Source organism: Salmo salar, chromosome ssa03 (genome assembly GCF_905237065.1).
Source record: "Salmo salar chromosome ssa03, Ssal_v3.1, whole genome shotgun sequence".
In the NCBI taxonomy this organism is placed as follows: domain Eukaryota; kingdom Metazoa; phylum Chordata; class Actinopteri; order Salmoniformes; family Salmonidae; genus Salmo; species Salmo salar.
Genome location: NC_059444.1, coordinates 56,976,039 through 57,001,944, shown reverse-complemented (window position 1 = coordinate 57,001,944; position 25,906 = coordinate 56,976,039). Strand labels below are relative to the sequence as shown.

The window sequence follows — 25,906 nt, the reverse complement described above, 5'->3', positions numbered from 1 at the left end:
ACACCTCTGGTGGTATGCAAACAGAACTTAAGGAGAGTTGTTTGTTTGGTCTAAGAGCTCACACTAAAATCTCAAATGTCAGACTATCTAGTGTGACAATCTAGTGTGACTGGCTCTCGTTCTTACTAGAGGTCGACTGATTATGATTTTTCAATGCCGATACCGATTATTGGAGGACCAAAAAAAGCCAATACCGATTAATTGGCCGATTTTAATATTAAAAAAAATGTATTTATTTATTTGTAATAATGACAATTACAACAATACTGAATGAACACTTTTATTTTAACTTAATATAATACATCAATCAAATCAATTTAACCTCAAATAAATAATGAAACATGTTCAATTTGGTTTAAATAATGCAAAAACAACGTGTTGGAGAAGAAAGTAAAAGTGCAATATGTGCCATGTAAAAAAGCTAAGGTTTAAGTTCCTTGCTCAGAACATATGAAAGCTGGTGGTTCCTTTTAACATGAATCTTCAATATTCCCAGGTAAGAAGTTTTAGGTTGAGGTTATTATAGGAATTGTAGGACTATTTCTCTCTATACCATTTGTATTTCATATACCTTTGACTATTGGATGTTGTTATAGGCACTATAGTATTGCCAGTGTAACGGTATAGCTTCCTTCCCTCTCCTCGCCCCTACCTGGGTTCGAACCAGGAACACATCGAAAACAGCCACCCTCGAAGCATCGTTACCCATGCAGAGCAAGGGGAACAACTACTCCAAGTCTCAGAGCGAGTGACGTTTGAAACGCTATTAGCGCGCATCCCGCTAACTAGCTAGCCATTTCACATCGGTTACACCAGCCTAATCTCGGGAGTTGATAGGCTTGAAGTCATAAACAGAGCTGTGCTTGAAGCATTGCGAAGAGCTGCTGGAAAACGCATTAAAGTGCTGTTTGAATGAATGCTTACGAGCCTGCTGCTGCCTACCACTGCTCAGTCAGACTGCTCTATCAAATATCAAATCATAGACTTAATTATAACATAATAACACACAGAAATACGAGCCTTAGGTCATTAATATGGTCAAATCCGGAAACTATCATTTCGAAAATAAAACGTTTATTCTTTCAGTGAAATACGGAACCGGTCCGTATTTTATCTAATGGGTGGCATCCCTAAGTCTAAATATTGCTGTTACATTGCACAACCTTCAATGTTATGTCATAATTACGTAAAATTCTGGCAAATTAGTTCGCAACGAGCCAGTCGGTCCAAACTGTTGCATATACCCTGACTCTGCGTACAATGAACGCAAGAGAAGTGACACAATTTCCCTAGTTTAATATTGCCTGCTAACATGAATTTCTTTTAACTAAATATGCAGGTTTAAAAATATATACTTCTGTGTATTGATTTTAAGAAAGGCATTGATGTTTATGGTTAGGTACATTTGTGCAATGATTGTGCTTTTTTCGCAAATGCGCTTTTGTTAAATCATCCCCCGTTTGGCGAAGTAGGCTATGATTCAATGATAAATTAACAGGCACTGCATCGATTATATGCAACGCAGGACAAGCTAGATAAACTAGTAATATCATCAACCATGTGTAGTTAACTAGTGATTATGTTAAGATTGATTGTTTTTTATAAGATAAGTTTAATGCTAGCTAGCACCTTACCTTGGCTTCTTGCTGCACTCACTTAGCAGGTAGTCAGCCTGCCACGCAGTCTCCTCGTGGAGTGCAATGTAATCGGCCATGATCGGTGTCCAAAAATGCCGATCACCGATTGTTATCAAAACTTGAAATCGGCCCTAATTAATCGGCCATTCCGATTAATCGGTCGACCTCTAGTTCTTACACAACCCTCTTAATTCAGCTTCCCTGTACTTATATTTCAACTCGTGTAAGACATTTGGGGGGGGGCATAGAGTATGTGACACGTGTGTGTGATCCTTACAATGGATGGCTTTCATGTCATGGCTTATAGCAGGCTGTCCCTGCTCACTGCTTAGTGATCACCTTGTCGATGAACACTGAATATGATGACTAAGACGTGATGAAAATGCTCCTGCATAAGTAATCATGTCTATAAAAACATGCTGGGTCCTCCCATCCATCCTCCCACTGCCCTGGCATCTCTGTTGCTTTTATGCTTCTGCAGTTTCCTTCCAGTTTCACAGAAACAAGGAACACTATTTTAAACAAGAATGTTCTCTGGAAGTCGGCTCGCTAGACATGACATCCATTGGAATCACAGCACATAATGTCACAATGTCGAAGTCCCAAATGGCACCCTATTCCCTATGTAGTGCACCACTTTTGGCCAGAGCCCTATGGACCAGTGTAGAAAATAGTGTGGAAACTGTCAAATGGTTAAGTGTTAAGTGTTTGTTATGAACTTTTAGAAGTGGGATTTTCACTGGGTGGTTACTTTAACCATTTGTTACCATTATCACCATGTTACAGATTGTGACAACACAACGGCCATTTCAAAAGCCAATCCAACAGGAACCTGCTGACTTCAAGGTCTAATCACGCCTTGTGAGGGCCGAGGTCATGAAAGACTTAGCAATATAAACTTGTTTACGAGAGCCGAGGGCAGGCAGGAAACAGCAGTTAGAGCTGAAGAGAGAGAGCTGTGTTCATGTTGCGCTAGTGACGCACAGCTTTTACTGTCACTTAGCTAGCTGGGCTACAAGAGGCCCCGGGAGGAGTAGGAGGAAGTGCACTGAAAACAAGGTGTTTCGGCTTTCGCAACAGGCAGCGCCAAACATAGATGTATAAGTAATAGCTTGGGTATTACCGCAACCAAAGTGTGGTAATTGTTTCCAAGTAGGAATGGCTCATTGACTGATTTGGTTTTTTGGGGGGGGTAATTCTAGATCTATGTGTCTATCTGGTCTATTTTACATTTTATTCTATAGAAGAGGTTTGTATGGAAAGTGATACCGTCGTCCTCAGTGCCCTGTTGTTACCCAACACTGTCTCTTCTTCAAACGATGTAGATATGATCTGAAATCATGTTTGGTGCTTTGTTCTTACTTCCTGAATTGTTTGGTGGTTGTAATGCCTACTCTGTTCTACAAATGCCAAATGCTACAAATGTGTTACCCTAAAAGTGAATTGTGTTAGGGGGCATAGCTGACTTTCGCCTCATTCTTTTGACATTAATGTCAGTGTCTTTTTTTTTTTTATACCGAGTAGCAGATAAATAGTGTGTGTGCGTGTGCGCCACGCACACTCCATTGTGACATATAAAGTCTGTTCCATAGCAATGACCCCCATTAGCACTGGTAGACTGACACCTATTTCTCTGTCATTTAGTTTCTGTGCAACACTTTAAGACAGCTTCCGCCTGGAGAACGGCTTTTCTGGACGACATTGTGATTGTTTGGCCCCAAAATGGCTGTCGTCAGCGAGGAATGTCACTCTGGCTCAGTGGCCTCCAGGGCTGTTTTTGCTCTCACATGTCGTGGCTAAAAGACCGAGAGGAGGAGAGGGGACGGTGAAGAGGACCTTTTAAGACAAGCTTTCATCGTGTGTGTTTGTCCTCTTTTTCTACCTTTTCACATTCATCATTTCCACTAAGTACCTCTTCTCCGATGACAGCCGATCTTTGCCGTTTTTAGTTTTTTCCTCTATATAATGCAAATTATTTAGGTGAGGTGCATCTCTTCACGTGACGGGCATCCTTTGAATAGACTTTTTCGGTTCTTCTGGTTGTCTTGTTATTGTTCTTGTTTTGCTGCAGGACGGTCCCAGAGGGTTGTTTTGGTCTCGGAGAGGAAGTGCTAAGGCTGCTGACACAAAGGCTATTTTCCTCCCCTTCTCCTCCTCCGCGTGGGAGAAAATGGCGCCTGTCTTTGGCTGGAAACACAGGGGGTTGGTTGTCAAGAGGGGCACAACGGGTCAGGCTGAAGTGGAAAGAGACAGAAAAACGAGAGAGAGCTTTTCTGTCTTTCGCGCTCTTGCTTTCTGTTCACGTCCCTTTGATAGTCTTCCACTGGCTAGAAGCCTGTGGAATGGTTAGAAAGAAAGAGAGAGTGTGAGGGAGAGAGAGAGCACACTGCTATCTTTGTTCTCTTTCACTCTCTGTCTCCTTCCCTCTTTTGCTCATGAGATCTGTGCCTCTCCCTGCCCTCTCTGCCACTCTCTCCCACTGCCTCTCTCTTTTCTGCCTCTCAGTCCATCTTTCTCGGTCTGCTGTCTCTCTGTCAACCTCCCTATCTCTCTGTCAGTTAGTGCCACTGTCTCCCCTCTCGCTTTCTGTCACACCTCTCTCCCCCTCGACCCTCCTCCTTTTACGCTGTCCTCCTCTAACTTGATCTCTCTGTCTTTTCTCCACCCGTCCTGCATCCACCTCACTGCGTATCTGTTCAAAGCAGCCATTTAAAGAAATGGTCTCATTGTAATCACTGCCTCTGGGTGTCAAACTCATCCAGCCCAGAAAGCCTACTCACTGCTCCTGCATTATGTATGCGTTGTTTTGTTATTGTCCCTCCTCGGTGTGTGCCTGGTGGGTCCTGTTTTTTTTTTTGGGGGGGTCCACACGGTACAGGAGGGACCATTTTGCCACTAAGCGTGTCTCTGTCTGTCTGTCTGTCCGTCTGTCTGTGTGCGCTAGGTTAACTGTTTTCTAAATGGGATTCCTGGAGCTACACATTTAGCAACCAGCTGGGTGGTTGTGGAGAGGAAGGAGGGAGAGGGGAAGGAAGGAGGGATGGGGAAGTAGAGATGCAGTGGTTTGGGGAGAGAGATCATGATTGGTTTGTTTGTTGTAACTGGTAGAAGCTTTGGGGTGGGTCTTTCTCTCCGTCTGGCATTTAGTAGTTCATTTAAAGTAGCTGTATTGTTGCTAGTAGCGGTAGGTTAGAAGCACTGGGAGTTGTCTCTCACTAACATAATTGTAACTGTGCAGAGTTTACAGTTAGCACAACAGTAGTAGCTACTAGCAGCCGTGACCTCGGAGGCAGTAGCCAGTCTCAGTCAATGGGACAGAGAGGCTGAGACGGAGACAGCGCCCTGGGGGGGTAAGCTGGGCGGCATGCCTTTTGACCCCTGATCCTTTTCCCTCCACGCTACTGAGCCTCTTTTGTGTGGCCAAACGACAGCCATTTTGGTCAGTGTAATGCCCCCGTTATCGGCCTCGGTCCAGGGGCCAGCGAGAAATAAAGGACCTGTGAGGATCAAAAGGGCATAATCAGTCTTTTACAGCTGCTAAGGCTGAGATGGAAGTGTATACTGGATGGAAACACACACATACATTGTAGTAACCCAATGTGTGGACAGTTCTACAGCTAGTGTTTCCCTGTGACATAATGTGCAGTAGTAGTTCCCTACCAGCGGTACAGTACAGTACAGTACAGTACACCAGCAGCAGGGATGTTTATGGGTGTTCATCATTAAAAGGCTGCAGGCTGAGAAGGACATGACCTCTAAAAAAGCGAGAGAGACATGCCCCTGCTTCTTCATCAGACATAGCTCAATGACTGCCTGTGTGTGTGTGTGTGTGTGTGTGTGTGTGTGTGTGTGTGTGTGTGTGTGTGTGTGTGTGTGTGTGTGTGTGTGTGTGTGTGTGTGTGTGTGTGTGAGTGAGAAAGGGGGAGACCATTTGTGCATTCTTAATGTGTATCTGTGGCCATCTGGCCAGTATGTAGGAGAGAGTGTTCGTATCTTTATGTGCGTGTGTATGTGTGTAGTTATATTGGTGAGCGTGTGTGTAAGCCCTCCTCCATTCTCTCTAAGCTGATTGGACGGTCTCTGACAGCCAGTGTGCTCTGTGGCAGCAGTAGCGGTGCTATGATTGGTCCAGCTGCTCCAGTGGCGGGGGCTGTCCCAATGGGGGGGGGGGGAGTTTGACGTCAGTACTGCTCACTGGGTCAGCATGGCGAGAAGGGAGGAGAGGAAGAGGGGGGTATGATGGAGGAGGAGGAGGGAGGGGACACTGCAGCATTCAGAACCCCTCCAATACAAGGACGGATGTTTTTTTTTCTTGCCAGGTTGGAGGAGGGAAGATGGAGAGAAGAGAGGAGACATTCATATACACTCTCTCTCTTCTGCAGTGACACTACTGCTGGTAGTAGTGCGTTGAGGGCCTGCTATTTTCAATGGCGGTTGTGCAGAAGGAGTGGGGGCAATTTTGGGGAGGCATTTGACTATTGTGGCTTCTGCAATGCTGGATTCTTGGTGGGCAAGGCTTGTCGTTTCAAAAGATGCCATCGAGATAGAATGTGGGAAACTTTAAGGTGTTAGCAAGGCTCACACCATTAGAAAGATGGATAACCGGCCTGCCAGTAAAACACTTAATTCCTTTGTTTTTTAAACTCTAAACGGAGAGTGTTCAACTCTGCGTGTTGACTTGTCATTTATTATTTGTAAAATCGATGGTGGATCGCTCTGACCTGCAGTACTGTCCCCATTCATCATGGTGGAGGGACCAGGAACAAACACCTCAAGTGCCATGCCGTTTACAGCCAGAAACACTCTCTCGTTGTAGTTCTCTCTTTCTCCCTATCCACATCCTAGTTCTCGCTCACTCTCTCTTACGGCTCGCTCGCTCACCCTCTCACTGCTCGCTCTGTTTCTCATTATGTACAGGGCCAATAACAGAAATGAAGAGTGCTCTATCCTTCATTTTCTCACTCACTCCTTCTGGGGAGAGGTAGGGGGTTATTAGAACAGAGGGAATGCTGCATTCCTCTCGCCATCTCTCTCTCTCTCTCTCCTCATTGTTGATTAGCAAGGAGGAGAGCGTCACTCCCTCTATTGCTCTCCTCCTCTCTCATCACCCCTCACTCCTGTCTTTCCTCTCCCCTCCCTCCCTCAGCACCCCCACCCGTCTTTCCTCTCCTCCTCTCTCTCCCTCCCTCAGCACCCCCCACCCGTCTTTCCCCTCCTCCTCTCTCTCCCTCCCTCAGCACCCCCCACCCGTCTTTCCCCTCCTCCTCTCTCTCCCTCTCTCAGCACCCCCACCCCTGTCTTTCCCCTCGTCCTCTCTCTCCCTTCCTCAGCACCCCCCACCCCTGTCTTTCCTCTCCTCCTCTCTCTCCCTCCCTCAGCACCCCCCACCCGTCTTTCCCCTCGTCCTCTCTCTCGCTCTCTCAGCACCCCCCACCCGACTTTCCCCTCCTCCTCTCTCTCCCTTCCTCAGCACCCCCCACCCCTGTCTTTCCCCTCCTCCTCTCTCTCCCTCTCTCAGCACCCTCCACCCCTGTCTTTCCTCTCCTCCTCTCTCTCCCTCTCTCAGCACCCCCCACCCCCGTCTTTCCTCACACTCCTTTTGTCCCTCCCTCAGCATGTTTGTATAGGTTCAATCATTTCTAGTCGTCGTCTGTCTATCTGTGTACCCTAGAAGGGTTAAACAGACAGAACACCGAGGATTCGCTTGTCAATCTCCAGTGTGTCAATCCCTGCAGAGATGAGAGAGTGCAGTGTGCTAACAGTGCAAAGCCCCAAATCCACAATTTAATACTGTTATATTGGATATAAGAGTCATATTGAATGTTGATTGGACATGCATTGATTATGTGACAGAGATGATGGTGCTTATCGGTATGCTGTCTAGTGGGATAGTTGTTTTGTGACGGGCATGACAATTTTCACATGACGGTGATTGTGTTGCCAAATGACTCGCGTTACTGAGTCTCATATTCAGCTGCATCACCTTATCCATCAACAGAGTGGTACTGTCAACCGAGACGCAGTGTAATTACAGGGACATGATGAGGGGATATCTTCCACCCCTGCCGTCTCTCCTCCTCATACAGCTGGGTTGTAAGTAAGTATGCCTCATAGGAGCAGGAGCCTATCTCCTGTTTCTGTAGCGTGAGGCAGCTTGATGTACCAGTACACCCCCACCAGACAGGATGCTAGTCTATCACAGGGCCTTACCCCCGATCTATCTCCTTAATGCTGAGTGCCAAGCAAATTGGGTCCCATTTTTACAGTCTTTGTTATGACCTTTTTGAGGATCGAACTCCCAATCTCAGGGCGGACACTCTAAACACAAGGCCACTGAGTTGGCTACAGCTGGGTTGTACACCGTAATGAAATGTGATTGCTTTATTGATTGGTGACCACTAAAAGCAGCCATACATCATGGGATCAATAACATTTATTTAAGCTTTGATCTTTTAACCCCAAATGGTGTTTGGAACATTGGGAGATCTGTTGTCGTTTGAGGCCTCCAGGCTTGGAGCCTCCAGGTTTTTTTTGGGGGGGGGCTAAGCACTCTGTGACAAATGACCTTTTGTGTAATGTAAAACAAAAAACCAAAGAAGGTTAATTGAACAGGAAATTGAACGTTGCTTCAGCTCGATGGCCTCAGACACAGTCCTTAGCTACTGCGGTTTAGCTACTACGTGTCATGCATTTATCTGGTTTGAGCCCTGGTATGAATCGATATTCAAGTCAGCCAATATCATATACAGTAATTAACTCAACACGTTATTTATATGAATGCTTTCCTTCAGCTCCAAAAAAAAAAGAAGATGTTTACGTGCTGTACACGAGCCACGTTGTTGTTTCGGTTTGAATCTTGCCCAAAGTCTGATTTCGTCTTCAACCCTGGTCTGGTCTCAAACCTGGTACCCTGCCCTGGCTAGCTCAATGTGTTGATGACGATGACAGCCAGAAGCCCTGCAGCTAGTCTGCTCCCTCTCCTCCATCTCCTCCTCTGCTCCACCAATCACAGAAAGAGGAGCGTCTGTCCCTCCCTTCACTCCTTCATCGGTTATCCATGCTAATGAGCCTGGGGCCAGGGAAGTGGACATAGCGGTGCAGAGCGGTGCAGAGCGGTGAGGAAGGGAACGTGGGATTTTCTCGTCTCCATGTGGATTCCATCCCTTTTAGGAGATCAAAGCGCTCTCTGTCTGTCGGTTTTTAAAAAAACTGCCGTTTGACATGCTGTATGATAGAAATGGATCTAATGAATGATTTGGCTTGCTGAGTGTTGACCTAGTATTAGCAACACATGATTTAATAGCTCGTAGCTGCTACCCTGCCAGACATACTATGACCTCATACATATCTTCTGACATATATCCCCAGTGTTACATAGGGAACTGCTGTAGTGCCTGCAGTGTTCTACTACGACTACATGTCCTACTGCTAATCTAACCCTTTACAATGCCACCTGATGGTAACGGAGCTAATGAATAGTCTGTGCTAGTGTCAGTGATGTTGATAGCCAAGGATAACCATGCTAGCTACAGGAATGTGCCATCTCAGTGATGGCTAGCTATAGCTAGTTGCTACGTTTTAATGTACATAGATCAGACTGACATGCAGTGATGTATACTATAGGCTATAAACTATCCTACAGGGTTGTGTTTCTAGTTCCAGGGGATCTCTGTATACAGTACGTATATCTTATGGTTTTTGAAGCCATCTTTTGAGAATGCATCTAGTGAATGGTTTGATTTAGTCTCCATGTCATTAGTGGCACAACATCCTTACACAATAGACTGGCCAGTTCCTCCCTCTGGCTATGGTAAGATAACATATCTGCTGTACAACCCAAGTAATTCCCAGAAAGGCATATGAAGCATTTATTGTGTTTCAACTGTGAACGGTCGTTTCAAATACCAACTGGTGTGTGTGCATCTTCTGAATGGTTTAATTGACTAGAATAGTGCACTGTTTATCTGTAGGCTTAGGCCTACTATACAGGCTACAGTGTACAGTGATTCAGACCAGTGTTTCCCAAATGGTGGGTTGTGGCGGATTTCTTTGGGTTGAGACATAACTGGCTATATGCTTTCGCTTTATTTGTGGCTTATATTTTCAGGAAAACACCCAAAAGCTCTATTGAAGATACGTTTGAAAACACACACACACACACACACACACACACACACACACACACACACACACACACACACACACACACACACACACACACAGGAAGAGAATACCCCCCCCACACAAGTCTGACAGTGGAAACACACACCGACGCGCGCACACACACAGGCCTGTCACAAGGGAGGTGGAACACAAGCTCGATCTGTATCTACCACTTCCTGTCGTCATGTTGTGCTTCCTGTCGTTCCCCAGTAGTGTCTGACACTGTCGCAGAGTCAATCTTGAGCGTATTCTGCTGAATATAGCCCTATGATACAGCGATCGCGCCATGGCGTGGCAGACGCCATAGTGACACCATAGCAACCCCTTAGCTGTCAGATGTAGTGACACATGAACCCCCTAGAGACATACAGACAGATTGAGACATACAGACAGATTGAGACATACAGACAGATTGAGGCTAATGGTGCGCATGTGTGCGGGCGCTGTCAGACTGCATCCCCAACACATCGTCACATCAAGTCAACAAGTCAACAAGGAAATCTTTCTCTAAACCTGCACATCTAGACAGGAAAACATCTTCATCAAATTAGTCTCTCCCCACTCCCCCTGCCTCCCTCCCTTCCTCCCTCTCTAAACCCCAGAAGCGTGGTCCCTCTCCCCTCCACTGTTAAAACCAGCATGGCTCCTTAGGTTCATTATCAGATCACCAAGTGGATTATTTAGCTAGGCAAACACCCTCCTCTGCATCCTCCTGCCCCTGCTGTGGTAGCTGTTCGCACGCTATGCTAACGTTTTTATGCCTAAGGCAGCAATGTAAAATAGTGGTTGGGACAAAATTGGTGTTATAATGTGGGATTCGGGCTTTGAATTAAAGGCGTATACCTGCTGTTTTCCCTTGAGCAATGTATTAAAAAAAATCAGAATCTCAATTATTAATCGTTTTAAACTATTTCCAAAAGAAACTATTTGGTTGCTAAACTAAATCAATCAGATACTCTAAATGTACACTACCATTCAAAAGTCTGGGGTCACTTATAAATGTCCTTGTTTTTGAAAGATAAGCACATTTTTTTCTCCATTTAAAATAACATAAAATTGATCAGAAATACAGTGTAGACATTGTTAATGTTGTAAATGACTATTGTAGCTGGAAACGGCTGATTGTTAACTTAGGCCTAGGCCCCTTTTTTCTCCACTTCCTGTCTGAATGACGTGCCCAAAGTAAACTGCCTGTAGCTCAGGCCCTGAAGCCAGGATGTGCATATAATTGGTACCATAGGAAAGAAAACACTTTGAAGTTTGTAGAAATGATTACTCAAATCGCTGGCGCCAACTAAACAGACCTTTTGGGATATAAAGGATTTTAGCTAACAAAACAACACTACATGTTATAGCTGGGACCCTTTGGATGACAAATCAGAGGAAGATTTTCAAAAAGTAAGTGAATATTTAATCGTTATTTGTCAATGTATGAAACCTGTGCCGGTGGAAAAATATTTTGATGTAGGGCGCTATCCTCAAACAATCGCATGGCATGTTTTCGCTGTAATAGCTACTGTAAATCGGACAGTGCAGTTAGATTAACAAGAATTTAAGCTTTCAGCCGATATAAGACACATATGTACATAAATGTTTAAAATCCATATTATTTATTTGAATTGCGCACCCTCCAGTTTCACCGGAAGTTGTCCCGCTAGCAGGACCCCTAGCCCTAAGATGTTTTTAATGGAATATCTACAATGGCGTACAGAGGCCCATTTATCAGCAACCATCAATCCTGTGTTCCAATGGCACGTTGTGTTAGCTAATCCAAGTTAATCATTTTAAGAGGCTAATTGATCATTAGAAAACCCTTTTTCAATTGTTAGCACAGCTGAAAACTGTTGTTCTAATTAAAGAAGCAATAACACTGGCCTTCTTTAGACTAGTTGAGTATCTGGAGCATCAGCATTTTTGGGCAGAAACAAAATGGCCAGAAACAAAGAACTTTCTTCTGAAACTCGTCAGTCTATTCTTGTTCTGAGAAATGAAGGCTATTCCATGCGAGAAATTGCCAAGAAACTGAAGATCTCGTACAATGCTGTGTACTACTCCCTTCACAGAACAGCGCAAACTGGCTCTAACCAGAATAGAAAGAGGAGTGGGAGGCCCCGGTGCACAACTGAGCAAGAGGACAAGTACATTAGAGTGTCTAATTTCAGAAACAGACGCCTCACAAGTCCTCAACTGGCATCTTCATTAAATAGTACCCGCAAAACACCAGTCTCAACGTCAACAGTGAAGAGGCGACTCCGGGATGCTGGCCTTCTCTGGGATGCTGGCCTTCTCCGGGATTCTCTCTCTCTCTCTCTTTGCGGGTTGCCCAAACTGATTGCATTTATATGGCGTTCCTCCGTGAGGGATGCTGAAAATACTCTAGTCACATTCCCTGTGTACACAGGCCTGGCTGAGAGCTATGCTGTGTGTGTGTGTGTGTGTGTGTGTGTGTGTGTGTGTGTGTGTGTGTGTGTGTGTGTGTGTGTGTGTGTGTGTGTGTGTGTGTGTGTGTGTGTGTGTCTGTGTGTGTTGCATGGTAACCAGGCAAACAGTGTCAAACATCGGCCCGGCATGCCCAATTTTCATCGCTCTTAAGGCGCATGAAACCATATGCTTCTTTTTAAAAAAGGAAAAACTGCTAGTGAAATACAACCTACGCACAAACTCTGCCCCGCCTCCCTGGATTCTGAACTGCTGACTGCCAGAGCTTCTACATACATTTGTCCGTGGTGTTCGCCTTCTGAATGTTACCTCATGTCTCACTCTCCCTCCACCACTCCCACTCCAGCCAGCCACCACACCCCCTCCACCACACTGAAGTACACATACAGCTGGGCAGAGCCGAGAGAGAAGGAACAGGCTATGCTATGGTTGTTATTGCTATGCTGTTAGCATTAGCAACGTGCTATGCTGCTGCTAGCGTAGTGCCAGCCACATGCCAACTAAATCCTGTGGAATGGCTGAAAGGCATGAACCAGGAGATGGGTAAACACAGTGGTCAGCCCAGACACATTCCTCACGGTCTTTGTTTGCATCCCAAATTGCGCCCTATTCCCTGTACTTTTAATCTGGGCCCATAGGACCGTTTGGGACGCAGGCACTTTCTACCCATCTCCCTAAGTAACCCGCTGAAGGTGGGGTTGCCCTTAACCCTTAACAGATCTAGGTTGAGATTTACCCTCATTCTTCATCTCAACCATTTGGGAGATTGATGAAATAATAACTGATCCTGTATACATTGTTAAGAACAGCTCCCACAAACTGAAAACAACCAGAACATCTGTTTCATTCCCCCCCCCTCTCTCTCTCTCTCTTTTCTTTCTTTCTCTCGGTCTCCCCCTGAATCGGGTTAGTCCATGGAAGTGTAAATCTGTCTTCCCTACTATAGGGTGTGCTAATCCTACTTCATACTATTTAGAACACACTGTTTAGTAAGAACGAATGCCGTAAGCAAAATATCACCATATTAGGCTCATCCTACTGAGAATGCGTAATCTAATGCACAATTGCGTCGATTCCAGCCATTCGTTCATTTTGGTACAGCGCGTCGCTTTATGTGATTATCAGCTGTTGTCAAACACGTGGGATCTCGAAATAAGATTATCTTCCTCAATAGCGTGCCGCGGAATTCTACGAGATGAAAAGCCAAAACGAGTATGACATCCTGGCATTTTAAAGCATACCTAAATGTTCGAAATGTCAAACTATGAAACGTTATATTTTTGCATACCCTAAATGTCTACTATTTAGAACGCAAGTATGGGTATTCGGACACTCTCCCTGCCACAGCTGGCTACTTGTATCAATGTACAGCTCCAGAGGGACGGCAGGCAGGGGACTAGGACAAGCTGCCAGCTCGGGATGAGGCCAGAGCAGGGCCCACAATTCAGACTGGTTCTCGTACTGTACTATCAAAAGGATTTACTCACGTCTGTGTGCTATACAGTAGCCTGCTTGCTAGCCTGATTTTGCTACGTGTCATTATGTGTCTTTGGCGAGATGACAATATAGCATTGGTGAATGTAGAGCTAGTCAGGCACACAGGCTAACTGCACATCTACATGGATACATTATCGGAAAATTGTTGGCTACAGTAACTATCTTAGCCACCCTTATTCACTACAATAACTTCACTCTCAGCTGTAGAGTTGTATTTCTTTACTGGTTTGCATTTGGCTGGTGTTTTATGGCTGGGAAATCATGCTGGGAAGCTGTGTTCATTTTCCACTGGTCATATCTGGATCTCTGAGGTCACCTGCAATCTGCTCTCTCAGTCCGCCCTCATTCTCATGTTGTATTTCATGCTGGTAACCACTAACCAGTTTATAATAGAAATAAGGCACCTCGGGGGGGGGTTGTGGTATATGGCCTATATACCAATATACTGAACAGAAATATAATGCATCAATTTCACTGACTTACAATTCATATAAGGAAATCAGTCAATTGAAATAAATGTAATTATGCCCTTATGCCCACCCAATAAGAATGAGTTTTCCCCCACAAAAGGGCTTTATTACAGACAGAAATACTACTCCGTTTCATCAGTTGTCTGGGTGGCTGGTCTCAGATTATCCCGCAGGTGAAGAAGCCGGGAAGTGGAGGTCCTGGGCTGGCTTGGTTACACGTGAGGCCGGTTGGACGTACTGACAAATTCTCTAAAATGACATTGGAGGTGGCTTATGGTAGAGAAATGAACATTAAATTCTCTGGCAACAGCTCTGGTGGACATTCCTCCAGTCAGCATGCCAATTGCATGCCCCCTAAACTTGAAAAGATAAACATCTGTGGCGTTGTAACAAAACTGCACATTTTAGTGGCCTTTATTTATCCCCAGCACAAGGTGCACCTGTGTAATGATCATGCTGTTTAATCAGCTTCTTGATATGCCACACCTGTCAGGTGGATGGATTATCTTGGCAAAGGAGAAATACTCACTAACAGGGAAGTAAACAAATTTGTGCACAAATTGAGAAATTTAGCTTTTTGTGCGTATGGAAAATGTCTAGGATCTTTTATTTTAGCTCATGAAACATGGGACCAACACTTTGCGTTTATATTTTTGTTCAGTAATATATGCCATTCAGCAGATGCTTCTATCCAAAGCGATTTACAGTCATGCTTGCAAACATTTTACCTACGAGTAGTCCCAAGAATCAAACCCACTATACTGGCATTGCAAGCGTTATGCTCTACTAACAGCTACAGTACATACCTCTCTGTGTCTGTCCTCATTCTTATTACAGCTCTAAAAGCCATTACTTAGATTTTGTCCATTATAATTTTAGTACAGCACATTTCATAATTGACTCTATAGGAAGATAGAGATTAGTATAGAGATATCATTGAGCTGGTCAGCTTTTTCATATCGAGTAAGCGCGGGCAGTATCTTTTATGTTCTGCCCGATTATTGAAGCTTCTGCTAATTCGGCCATATTGTCAAAGTTATTGTACATTATGTTTTCAAATGTCAAATAGTTTAATTCGATGTTCACAATTTGACTGAGCAATACGCCATGATAGTGGAGACACTGAAAACACACAGGTTTTTTCAAATGTGTGTGCCGTGCACGTTTTAAAAAGCGTGTTAGTGTGTATGTGTAAAATTAATTCCCTGAAGTCTAGACCGAGAGAGATGCTGAGACTGGGGGAAAAACTGCCTTCTTACTGCAGCCTGGGGAGAGGGAGACAAAGAGAGAGAGAGAAACTGGTGTCAAACTAACATTTGCCAAGCTGCGGGTTGCTATGGCGACGGGCATCACGTGACCATGGTGATGGTATTCACACAGAGTGGGGAAGCCATTGAGAGAGCTCAAGTGAGATATTCTTGAAAAGCAGAGTCAAGATTACAATGCATTTGATAAAATATTGATGCTCCTAGGCAGAGGGAGTGAGATTGATGGGATGTGTGTGGAGGGAGAGGTCAAAAACAAGGTTGCGAAAGAAAGGGCCTATGGGATATTTAAGGATTTTTATGCTTATTTTATTTATTTTCTCTGACTGACCCAATCATTCTATATCCCTCTAACTTTAAATATTCAAGCCTAAATACTGTAAAAATGTGCTTAACAAGTCACATAAGTTGCATGGACTGTGCAATAATTGTGTTTAACATGATTTTAGAATGACTACCTCGTCTCTATACCTCACACATACAATTGTCTATAAGGTCCCTCAGTCGAGCAGTGAATTTCAAACACAGGTTCAACCCCAAAGACCAGGGAGGTTTTCCAATGCCTCACAAAGAAGGGTACATTCTAGGGGTAGATGGGTAAAAAAACTAAAACAGACATTGAATATCCTTTTGAGCATGGTGAAGTTATTAGTACACTTTCGGCGGTGTATCGATACACTCATTCACTGCAAAGATACTATAGGTGTCCTTCCTAATTCAGTTGCTGGAGAGGAAGGAAACCGCTCAGTGACTTCACTGTGAGGCCAATGGTGACTTTTAAAAAAGTTTGAGTTTAATGGCTGTGATCGGAGAACTGAGGATTTGTAGTTACTCCGCAATACTAACCTAAATGTTAGAGTGAAAAGAAGGAAGCTTGTACAAAATACAAATATTCCAAAACATGCACCCAGTTGGAAACAAAACTAAAACTAAAGTAAAACTGCAAGAAATGTGGCAAAGAAATTAACTTTATGACCTGAATACAAAATGTTATGTTTGGGGCAAATCCAACACTTCAAATTTTCAAGCATGGTGGTGGCTGCATCATGAGTATGCTTGTAAACAGCAAGGACTAGGTTGTTTTTTTTAGGATAAAAAGAAACGGAATAGCGCATAGAGCTAAGCACAGGGAAAATCTTAGAAGAAAACCTGGTTCAGTCTGCTTTCCAACAGACAGAGATATTAGATATTTAGATATTTCTGTATTTCTTATTCAATAAATTAGCAAACATTTTTAAAAACATGTTTTCACTTTGTCATTATGGGGTATTGTGTGTAATTGGGTGAATAAAAAATACATCAATTTAATCAATTTTGAATTCAGGCTGTAACGCAACAAAATGTGGAATAACTCAAGCGGAATGAATACTTTCTGAAAGAGAAAGGGGATACCTAGTCAGTCGCACAACTGAATGCATTCAACCGAAATGTGTCTTCTGCATTTAACCCAACCCCTCTGAATCAGAGAGGTGCGGGGGGCTGCTTTAATGTTGCTATTTGGGACATATCCATAGACTGTCTGGTTGTAGTTATCTAATAGCTGGAGAGACAAAAATCATCTTCGCTGGCTGCTACATAGGGCCAATCATATGATATTATGCGAAAACACACTTCTGGCTTATGTGCTTTGAAATGGCTGTTCCTTTTCTTATGCTATGGTGTAGTGTAAGGTAACTTATCCAGAGCTGTCTTAGGACGAAATGTTTCTGTTTTTTAAACATCTGGATGGCGCTGCTCGGTTTTCACCGGCTGAAATGAGCTGTAAAATCAGAGGCATAGTTTGTAGGCTTATATTCCATTCGGGAGGTGTTATGCAAATGATATGTAAATTGGGCCCTCATCAGTTAAAATCATGTTGATTTACGGTTGGGTTTGGTTCAGTGTGGCTTTGTGATAAGTAGTCCGTCTCTGGTGTGAAAGAAAGCTAACAGGTATTGGTATTTACTAAGGGTAGTGATCTGGCTTGCACAGTAGTAATTATGCGTCTGCCTTTTTGGAGCAGAGGGACGTGACACACCTACTAGCAGCCCTGAATAGAGCGGCTGATAAGGTGACGTCTTTCACTTGACAAGAAGACGCATCACACTCCTACACTTTATTTAGGTGTACCTGTCATTTTGTTAAAAAATAATAATAATTAAAAGTTGTACTATTTTGATATTGAATCCTGCATTGTTGGGGAGGGGCTTGCAAGTTATTAAGTTAAGCATTTCAGCATTTCATTGTACTTGTGCATGTGACAAATAAATCAGCTTGAAAATTGAAGTGTCAGGTCTCGGCTTCTTTTCGTAAGAGCTTATGAGGCAGACGGTGTTCGTGTCACTCTATGGAACGCTGAAACTTGAACCAATGACTTGAACCAATGCTGAATTCCAAAACCTTGTTTGTCATGTTTTCTTTTCGCCTCTTCTCCTTCTGCCTCTCACACAGTAAACCTCCAGTTCCTGTAAAATACCACACGGCTCATTACATTCTCCCCTGACCAGCTGATGAACTCAATTCCCTTGTTGCCTACTTTTAATTATTTCTCACATCTGTGCCCCATCTACCTTCTTTACTCCCCTCCTATGAGCACAAGACGTTGAAAAGATGTCTTTGGGCAAATTTTTCTCACTGGGCCTTGATAGCATAGAACTGGACCAGGCCACTAGGGGATATGGGGTTAGAATTCTAGCAGTTCAAAATCCTAAAGGTTGAGGGTTATGTTTATCCTTTAACCTCAGCAAGAGGATATCCACCTTATTTATACTTGACCCTCTTAGCACGCGTGTGGATAACTCTGTTAGAGCTGTTGTTCATCTAATTTTTACTCTGGAAATAACAAATGCATATTAATAATGTTGTTATGGCAACCCTGGATCAAATCAAATAACTGAATAAAGGATTCCTCCCAATTTATGATATGAATAATACATGTGAAACTCCATGACCTGTGTGTGTGTGTGTAGCCACGGCCACGTGCATGACCCCATTTCAAATATTAAACCTCATCTCTCTGACAGCAGAACACATACCAAAAAAACGCCCCTACCTGCCCGGACACCCCTCTAATACACTAATGCAGGATGGGAAGTTATGAAAAATACATCCCCCTGTTAAATATAAATCGCCTGAGAAGCACTAAAATACACCCCACCTAGCCGCTCACTGGAGCATCCTCACCGCTGCTCTCCACACCCACAAGTTGCCAGCGTAACATGGCACTCCAACACCCCCCAGAAGTATGTCCTCGCTGCCAGAGTGAATTTGGCTAGCTGCAGAGGGAGGAGAGAGGCCTTAAATACACACACGCTCTCTCCTCTCTCTCGCACTCACACACATTAAACTAGATAGACTTTATTAGGTTGGATGAGAAGCCATTAGCTCAGCGAGAAGCCATGAGAGTGTGTGTTTGTATCAGCGAGCCGTATATAACACCACCCCTGTCTGTCCGGCTACTGGAGGCATCTCCTTCCGCCCTGTTAGCGCCTTGCCTGCCTGGCTCTCCTTTTAGCTCCGGGTAGAGGCCTGTAGGCACAGATTTAGGATCAGCTTACTCTTCCCGTAGTCTTATCCTTAACCATTAGTGGTGAACATGCTAAACTGACCGTAGATCATTTTCTAGAGCAAGGGTTCCCAAAGTTTTTCACTCAGGGGCCCCCCTTCTAGCATCGGGGAACATCCTGTGCACGCCCCACGTCTATTTCTATGGGCACAAGCACAGTTCATGACACAAACTGTTCACACCCCTCTTGTGGGTGGAGAGAATTTTACAGGTTTGAAGCTTATTTTCTGTAATTCTCCACATTTTGTCATGGGATGCAAAGGAAATGTTGCAAATTTTCTTGCAATTCTATACATTTTGCCACGTCTATGTGTTCATGTGATATTTGAGTGACAAAAAAATTACAACATCTATGGGCTAAAAAAAACATTAGCAAACATGGGCTAGTTGATCTGGACATTTCAGACAAGTTCTAAATAGCTCTCTAAGATACGTAATGACTAACATGACGAGGAAAACTGAGGATGCACCACTGTTCTAGAGGACGTCTTCTCTATGGGAAACCTGTTGTGGTGTAAACCTTGCGTGTTGGTGTGTGTCGAACTGACCTATGACCTTTTTGTCTTTTGGCAGGTGTTCACCACATACTCCAATGAGGACTACGACCGGCGTAATGATGATGTGGATCCCATGGCGGCGTCGGCTGAGTACGAGCTGGAGAAGAGGGTGGAGAGACTGGACCTCTTCCCTGTGGAATTGGAGAAAGGTAAAAACCTGGTGGAATCTTCTAGAGCATTACAGAACCCTACTGAACCTCACAGTATATTGTTAGTCCTGCATGGCTCAGTCGGTAGAGCATGGCGCTTGCAACACCAAGGGCCGTGGGTTTGATTCCCGCTGGCCCAAACATAGGTAAAATGTATGCACACGACTGTCATTTTGGAGTTCAATAGCATAAACCAGTATAACAGAAAGACATAAATAGAAAGAATTAATTGTAAACATTTAACTGTAACTATTAAAGTTACAACTGGTAGCTAAACATTTTCAGTGAAGTCTGTAGGTTCCATTAAATACATTTAAAAATAAATACAAAATATATATATACACACACACAGTGGGGGGAAAAAGTATTTGATCCCCTGCTGATTTTGTACGTTTGCCCACTTATAAAGAAAGGATCAGTCTATAATTTTAATAGTAGGTTTATTTGAACAGTGAGAGACAGAATAACAACAAAAAAATCCAGAAAAACGCATGTCAAAAATGTTATAAAATGATTTGCATTTTAACGAGGGAAATAAGTATTTGACCCCTCTGCAAAACATGACTTAGTACTTGGTGGCAAAACTCTTGTTGGCAACAGAGGTCAGACATTTCTTGTAGTTGGCCACCAGGTTTGCACACATCTCAGGAGGGATTTTGTCCCACTCCTCTTTGCAGATCTTCTCCAAGTCCAAGTCCTGTCCATCTTCCCTTTGATGCGGTGAAGTTGTCCTGTCCCCTTAGCAGAAAAACACCCCCAAAGCATAATGTTTCCACCTCCATGTTTGACGGTGGAGATGGTGTTCTTGGGGTCATAGGCAGCATTCCTCCTCCTCCAAACACGGCGAGTTGAGTTGATGTCAACAAGCTCCATTTTGGTCTCATCTGACCACAACACTTTCACCAGTTGTCCTCTGAATCATTCAGATGTTCATTGGCAAACTTCAGACGGGCATGTATATGTATTCTTGAGCAGGGGGACCTTGCGGGTGCTACAGGATTTCAGTCCTTCACGGCGTAGTGTGTTACCAATTGTTTTCTTGGTGACTATGGTCCCAGCTGCCTTGAGATCATTGACAAGATCCTCCCGTGTAGTTCTGGGCTGATTCCTCACCGTTCTCATGATCATTGCAACTCCACGAGGTGAGATCTTGCATGGAGCCCCAGGCCGAGAGATATTGCCAGTTCTTTTGTGTTTCTTCCATTTGTGAATAATCGCACCAAATGTTGTCACCTTCTCACCAAGCTGCTTGGCGATGGTCTTGTAGCCCATTCCAGCCTTGTGTAGGTCTACAATCTTGTCCCTAACATCCTTGGAGAGCTCTTTGGTCTTGGCCATGGTGGAGAGTTTGGAATCGGATTGATTGATTGCTTCTGTGGACAGGTGTCTTTTTTTACAGGTAACAAGCTATGGTTAGGAGCACTCCCTTTAAGAGTGTGCTCCTAATCTCAGCTCTTTACCTGTATAAAAGACACCTGGGAGCCAGAAATCTTTCTGATTGAGAGGGGGTCAAATACTTATTTCCCTCATTAAAATGCAAATCAATTTATAACATTTTTGACATGTGTTTTTCTGGATATTTTTGTTGTTATTCTGTCTCTCACTGTTCAAATAAACCTACCATTAAAATTATAGACTGATCCTTTCTTTGTAAGTGGGCAAACGTACAAAATCAGCAGGGGATCAAATACTTCCCCCCCCACTGTGTGTGTATGTATATATATATAATTTGTTCTTAACTGAAGTATATATATATATATATACTTCAGTTAAGAACAAATTCTTATTTACAGTAAATATACTTTACCTTCAGTTAATTAACAACAAATTCTTATTTACAATGACGGCCTACCCCGGACGATACTGGGTTCAATTGTGCGCCGCCCTATGGGACTCACAATCACAGCCGGATGTGACACAGCCTGGATTCGAACCAGGAACCATAGTGACACCTCTTGCACTGAGATGCAGTGCCTTAGACCACTGCGCCACTCGGGAGCTCGAATTGCTTCAACTAGCTAGTTGAAGTCTTTAAGTAACCTTTATCTTTTTCCTCACAAATCTGCTAGCCACATATATTTGCATGACGAGCGAACACCGTAGTGGTCACTAATGAATCCAGAGTTGCCCGTTATCTCCTTATTGGATTTATATAACACTAGATTAGCAGTGGCTAATTGGGTTCTAATACGGATAATGCCTGCGTATACAAAGTGGCGTAATAGCATTAGCTAGCTTCTGTATCTTTCTGTCAAGGTCCGCCATTTTATTCAATTTATTTCCTTACATTGGGAAGGGAACATATTTATGAGGTTAGAGTTCAGGTGGGCCTTCTCGCTTCAGCAAACAAAGGAATGGAGGGGTGCTTAACAACCATGACAAAAATCATGAGAATGGCTTAACAAGAAAAGCTTCCAAAAGGAGCACTCAACAAAAAAGAGCAGAGTGATTTATTTTTGCTGACTTTAATCCATTGTACAGGATGCAAACAGGTCAATGATGTTTCGACGTCAAGCTGACGTCTTCCTCAGTGACCACTGCACTTAGCTCCTACTTCTAGCCTAGTGGCCCATTGAGACACAACAATGGATTAAAGGGAGCAAAAATAAATCAATCTCTGCTCTTTTTTTGTTGAGTGCTCCAACTTACCTTGAATTAGTCCTTTTGGAAGTTTGTCTTGGGAAGACACTCATATTTATGAGGTTATTTCCCCATTTCCTATCCCCTCTTCTCCACAGATGGGGACGGTCTGGGGATCAGCATCATCGGCATGGGTGCCGGGGCGGACATGGGTCTGGAGAAACTGGGCATCTTCGTCAAGACGGTCACTGACGGAGGAGCTGCACACCGAGATGAAAGGTTCTGAACAATCTGTGTTACAGCAGTGTATCCCAAAATATATATATTTTTGCTTGCTCCTCATCCTCTTTTCCCATTGTTCACTATAACTCCCTCCCTCCCCTGCAGGATCCAGGTGAATGACCTGATCGTGGAGGTGGACGGGACCAGTCTGGTGGGCGTGACCCAGGCCTTTGCTGCCTCCGTCCTCAGGAACACCAACGGCACTGTCAAGTAAGAACCCTCACTCAATAGCTGTCAATAAACACTTTGTTTCAACATCAAGCTATTGGTACAGTATCTATTATGTATTTCCTGCACTTTGGTCAAATATGGTTCAACAGTACCCTGACAAAATCTGTTATGAGAAACTAAGCATGGGATTGGAGAGAAGGGGGTCTAGATACAGAATTGTATAAAGACTGGTGATGGGGAACCAAACACACTATTGCTCCCAAGTACCATAACTCTACCTCCCTTCAGACTGGATCACAATTGGAATCCCTCTCACCCCATTCCCACCTCTAATCCCCTCATATCCCTCTCTCCTGCATTATTAACTGCCTGTGTGGGTCCTTGTGTTAATTGGCGGGGCAGTTTGACTGTAGTGTAGCTAGGCGAGCAGAGACGTCTCTCCATGTCTTCACATCACAGCCACCCAGAGATTGGACAGCCTGATTTTAATACAAAATAGTAAAATAAGAACTCAATGTTTATATCCCAGGACAAATTAGCTAGCAACAGCAAGCTAGCTAAATAGGACAAATTAGCTAGCTAGCTACATTACACAAACAAAACAGCAAATGAATCCAATGCTTGATGTAATCATTGTGTGCTAAGAATATGGGACCAAATAAACTTTTGATAACTTTGATACACACAAGTGAACTTGTCACAATACTTTTGGGCCCCTAAAATGGGGGGGGGGAGAAAGAGTCCATGTACAAAAAGTGCTGTCATTTCTAAACGGCTCATATGGATGAAAATACCTTCAAATTAAAGCTGACCGTCTGCATCGAAGGTGCTGGAGTACATAGCCAAAACAAAACACACTGTCCCAATACTTTGAGCTCACTGTATCTCTGCTAGAGCTGACCTTATCTGCTATTGTCCCTTCTCAGTGTACAGGGCTTGAGAGGGATGCCTAAGGTAAAGCCAAACATGTTTAATGTTAAAATCTGCTACTCTTTTGGAACGCAGTATTGTCAAGATAACTACTTTTTACCGTGTGTAAAATTGCTTGTTTCATTTGAAAGCTTTTTATAAAAATACAAAAAATGCATGAAATGAAATGTATGCATTCACTACTGTAAGTCGCTCTGGATAAGAGCGTCTGCTAAATGACAAATGTAAATGTAAATGTAAATACATGAGCCTGGATCCTAGGGAGATAGCCGGAGAGGCCGGTGTCGGTGAGGGAGCGGCGAGGCTATTTATAAAACAACCTGGTCCAACCTGATTCTCGGACCAAGCTCAGGTTGCTGTCTAACACTACGGACTGTAATCAAAGGAGTGAGGGAGGGAGAGAGGGAGGGAGGGATGCCCCAGAAATGTTATCGGGTGCCCAATCGGACTCTTGTCTCCCCTTGTGGAAGCACCTTTGTTCAAAGTGAATTTGCCACCTATTTTTCAGTTTTGTACCCTGTTTAATCAAAATCCAGGAAATGGATTTGTCTGTAGACAAAATTCTCTGTGGAGAATGCTGGTGTATGACCTCATCCAAGGTAGGATGGGTTTGTACAAATGGTGGCAGGGGGATACTTGCAGATTCACACGTAGACGGTTCCAGACAAGGCCTGGTTGTTTTCCACTTCGCCTCATGTCCTACATCCTGGATGGAGCGTGTCTCTGAGCTTGTGAATATTCATTGATTAGCACATCCGTCGATCCCCCTCACAGGCTGCTGACTGGTTGCATGGACAGGCGGTGATGTTTTGATTGGTCCAAAATTAGAAGCGCCGTCTCTCTGGTAAATATGCTTCGGCATAGTCGCAGCAAATAGATGGCGAGGTTTGTTTTGAAAATGCTGGAGAGGTTAGGTGTCGTATTTGCTTGACATCTTTTTCCGTGCACAGCTTGGCTTTTCCACATAGTGGTTAGATTCCTAGTCACCGTTTCTTCCTCCCTTTTGACCACCACAGAGTTATTTCTCCTCAGGCAAGAAAGGGGCACCCTAGTGGGTTCTTAACCCTCACACACTCATCATGAAACACCCGCCCACACTGAATGCCACAGTGATGCCGGCAGTCGTGTTGAATTATGTAGCTACCTCTCTCTGGGGTCTCATGCGCATGTGTGGTAGTCTAGTCTCAGGCAAGGATACAGATTGGTGACCAGAGGTTTGTTAGTTCAAATCTCACTTAAAGGGATTTTTATGATGTAATGATCAATGCCATTTTTTTTCTGCAGTTAACCATATTAGGTGTACAAAAATATATCACGTTAGAATAGATTTAGAAATGATTGTTTTCATCATATTGTCTAGTGCACCAACATCAAGGAATATGATGTTCTGTTGAGAGAATCCCTTTTAGTACAACGTGGTATTAGCTACAGCGACATGGTTTCCTTTGTCTTACGTGTCACTGTGCATCTGGCTGCTTTGCACACATGCTTGGGTGTGAAAAATGATCCCCGGGCAACCCGTCCAGTTGAGGTCTTTCCGCTCGATCATTCCATTGGACAAACATGTGACAGACAGAACTGGTGTCGCGGTCTTAAGGGTCCCATCTGCAACAGGATAACTCTGTAGACGCTTCAGTCACACATTCTATAAAACATGCATGTCCTCTCATGCTTTGTTTATTTCATTGTTATTCTCTGTGCTACATAGAAAAAGGCTGTGTCTAAAATGGCAATCTATTCCCTATATAGCTTTCTGGGCAAAAGTAGTGCACTAAATAGGGAATATGGTTCCATTTCAGACACAATCTTCTGATGGCGTGCTACACTTATTCACTGAATTGTCTTTCTCCCTTAGCATAATCTTATCACATTTTCTACTCGTTACAATGTCAACTCATCCATCCATGTACAGTGAGTGTCATGTTCCTTCCAGGCACAAACTGTAATTTTCATTTCCCATCAAAAGTTGCTGCCCTGGCTTGCACTTGTTTGTAATCTGTGGTGGCTCTTTTCTTGGAAAATGTAACTGATGAGTTATTTTAATTCTACAGTATGGTCCTTCTGTGATTATAACATATTTATCTACATTCTACTGTGTATCTTCTGAAGTTGCAACCACTAGACCTAAACTTAACCACCCTACCCTAGGTTTACCTTACTACCCACTAAACCATACCCTAGGTTTCCCATTGGCTACTTCTTGACAGACATGCCTTCCTACT

The 25,906-nt window shown here is 43.8% G+C and overlaps 1 protein-coding gene across 2 annotated transcripts in view; it reads left to right on the top strand.

The window, feature by feature from the left end:
* Nucleotides 1–25,906, top strand: part of LOC106600853 (neurabin-2) — a 76,462-nt gene that overhangs the window by 34,159 nt on the left and 16,397 nt on the right. For both annotated transcript variants that reach the window (XM_014192570.2, XM_045714995.1), the window contains exons 3-5: nt 19,589–19,721; nt 22,460–22,580; nt 22,689–22,793. In XM_014192570.2, the coding sequence (XP_014048045.1) occupies nt 19,589–19,721; nt 22,460–22,580; nt 22,689–22,793 (359 nt within the window). The remainder of the gene's footprint in view (nt 1–19,588; nt 19,722–22,459; nt 22,581–22,688; nt 22,794–25,906) is intronic.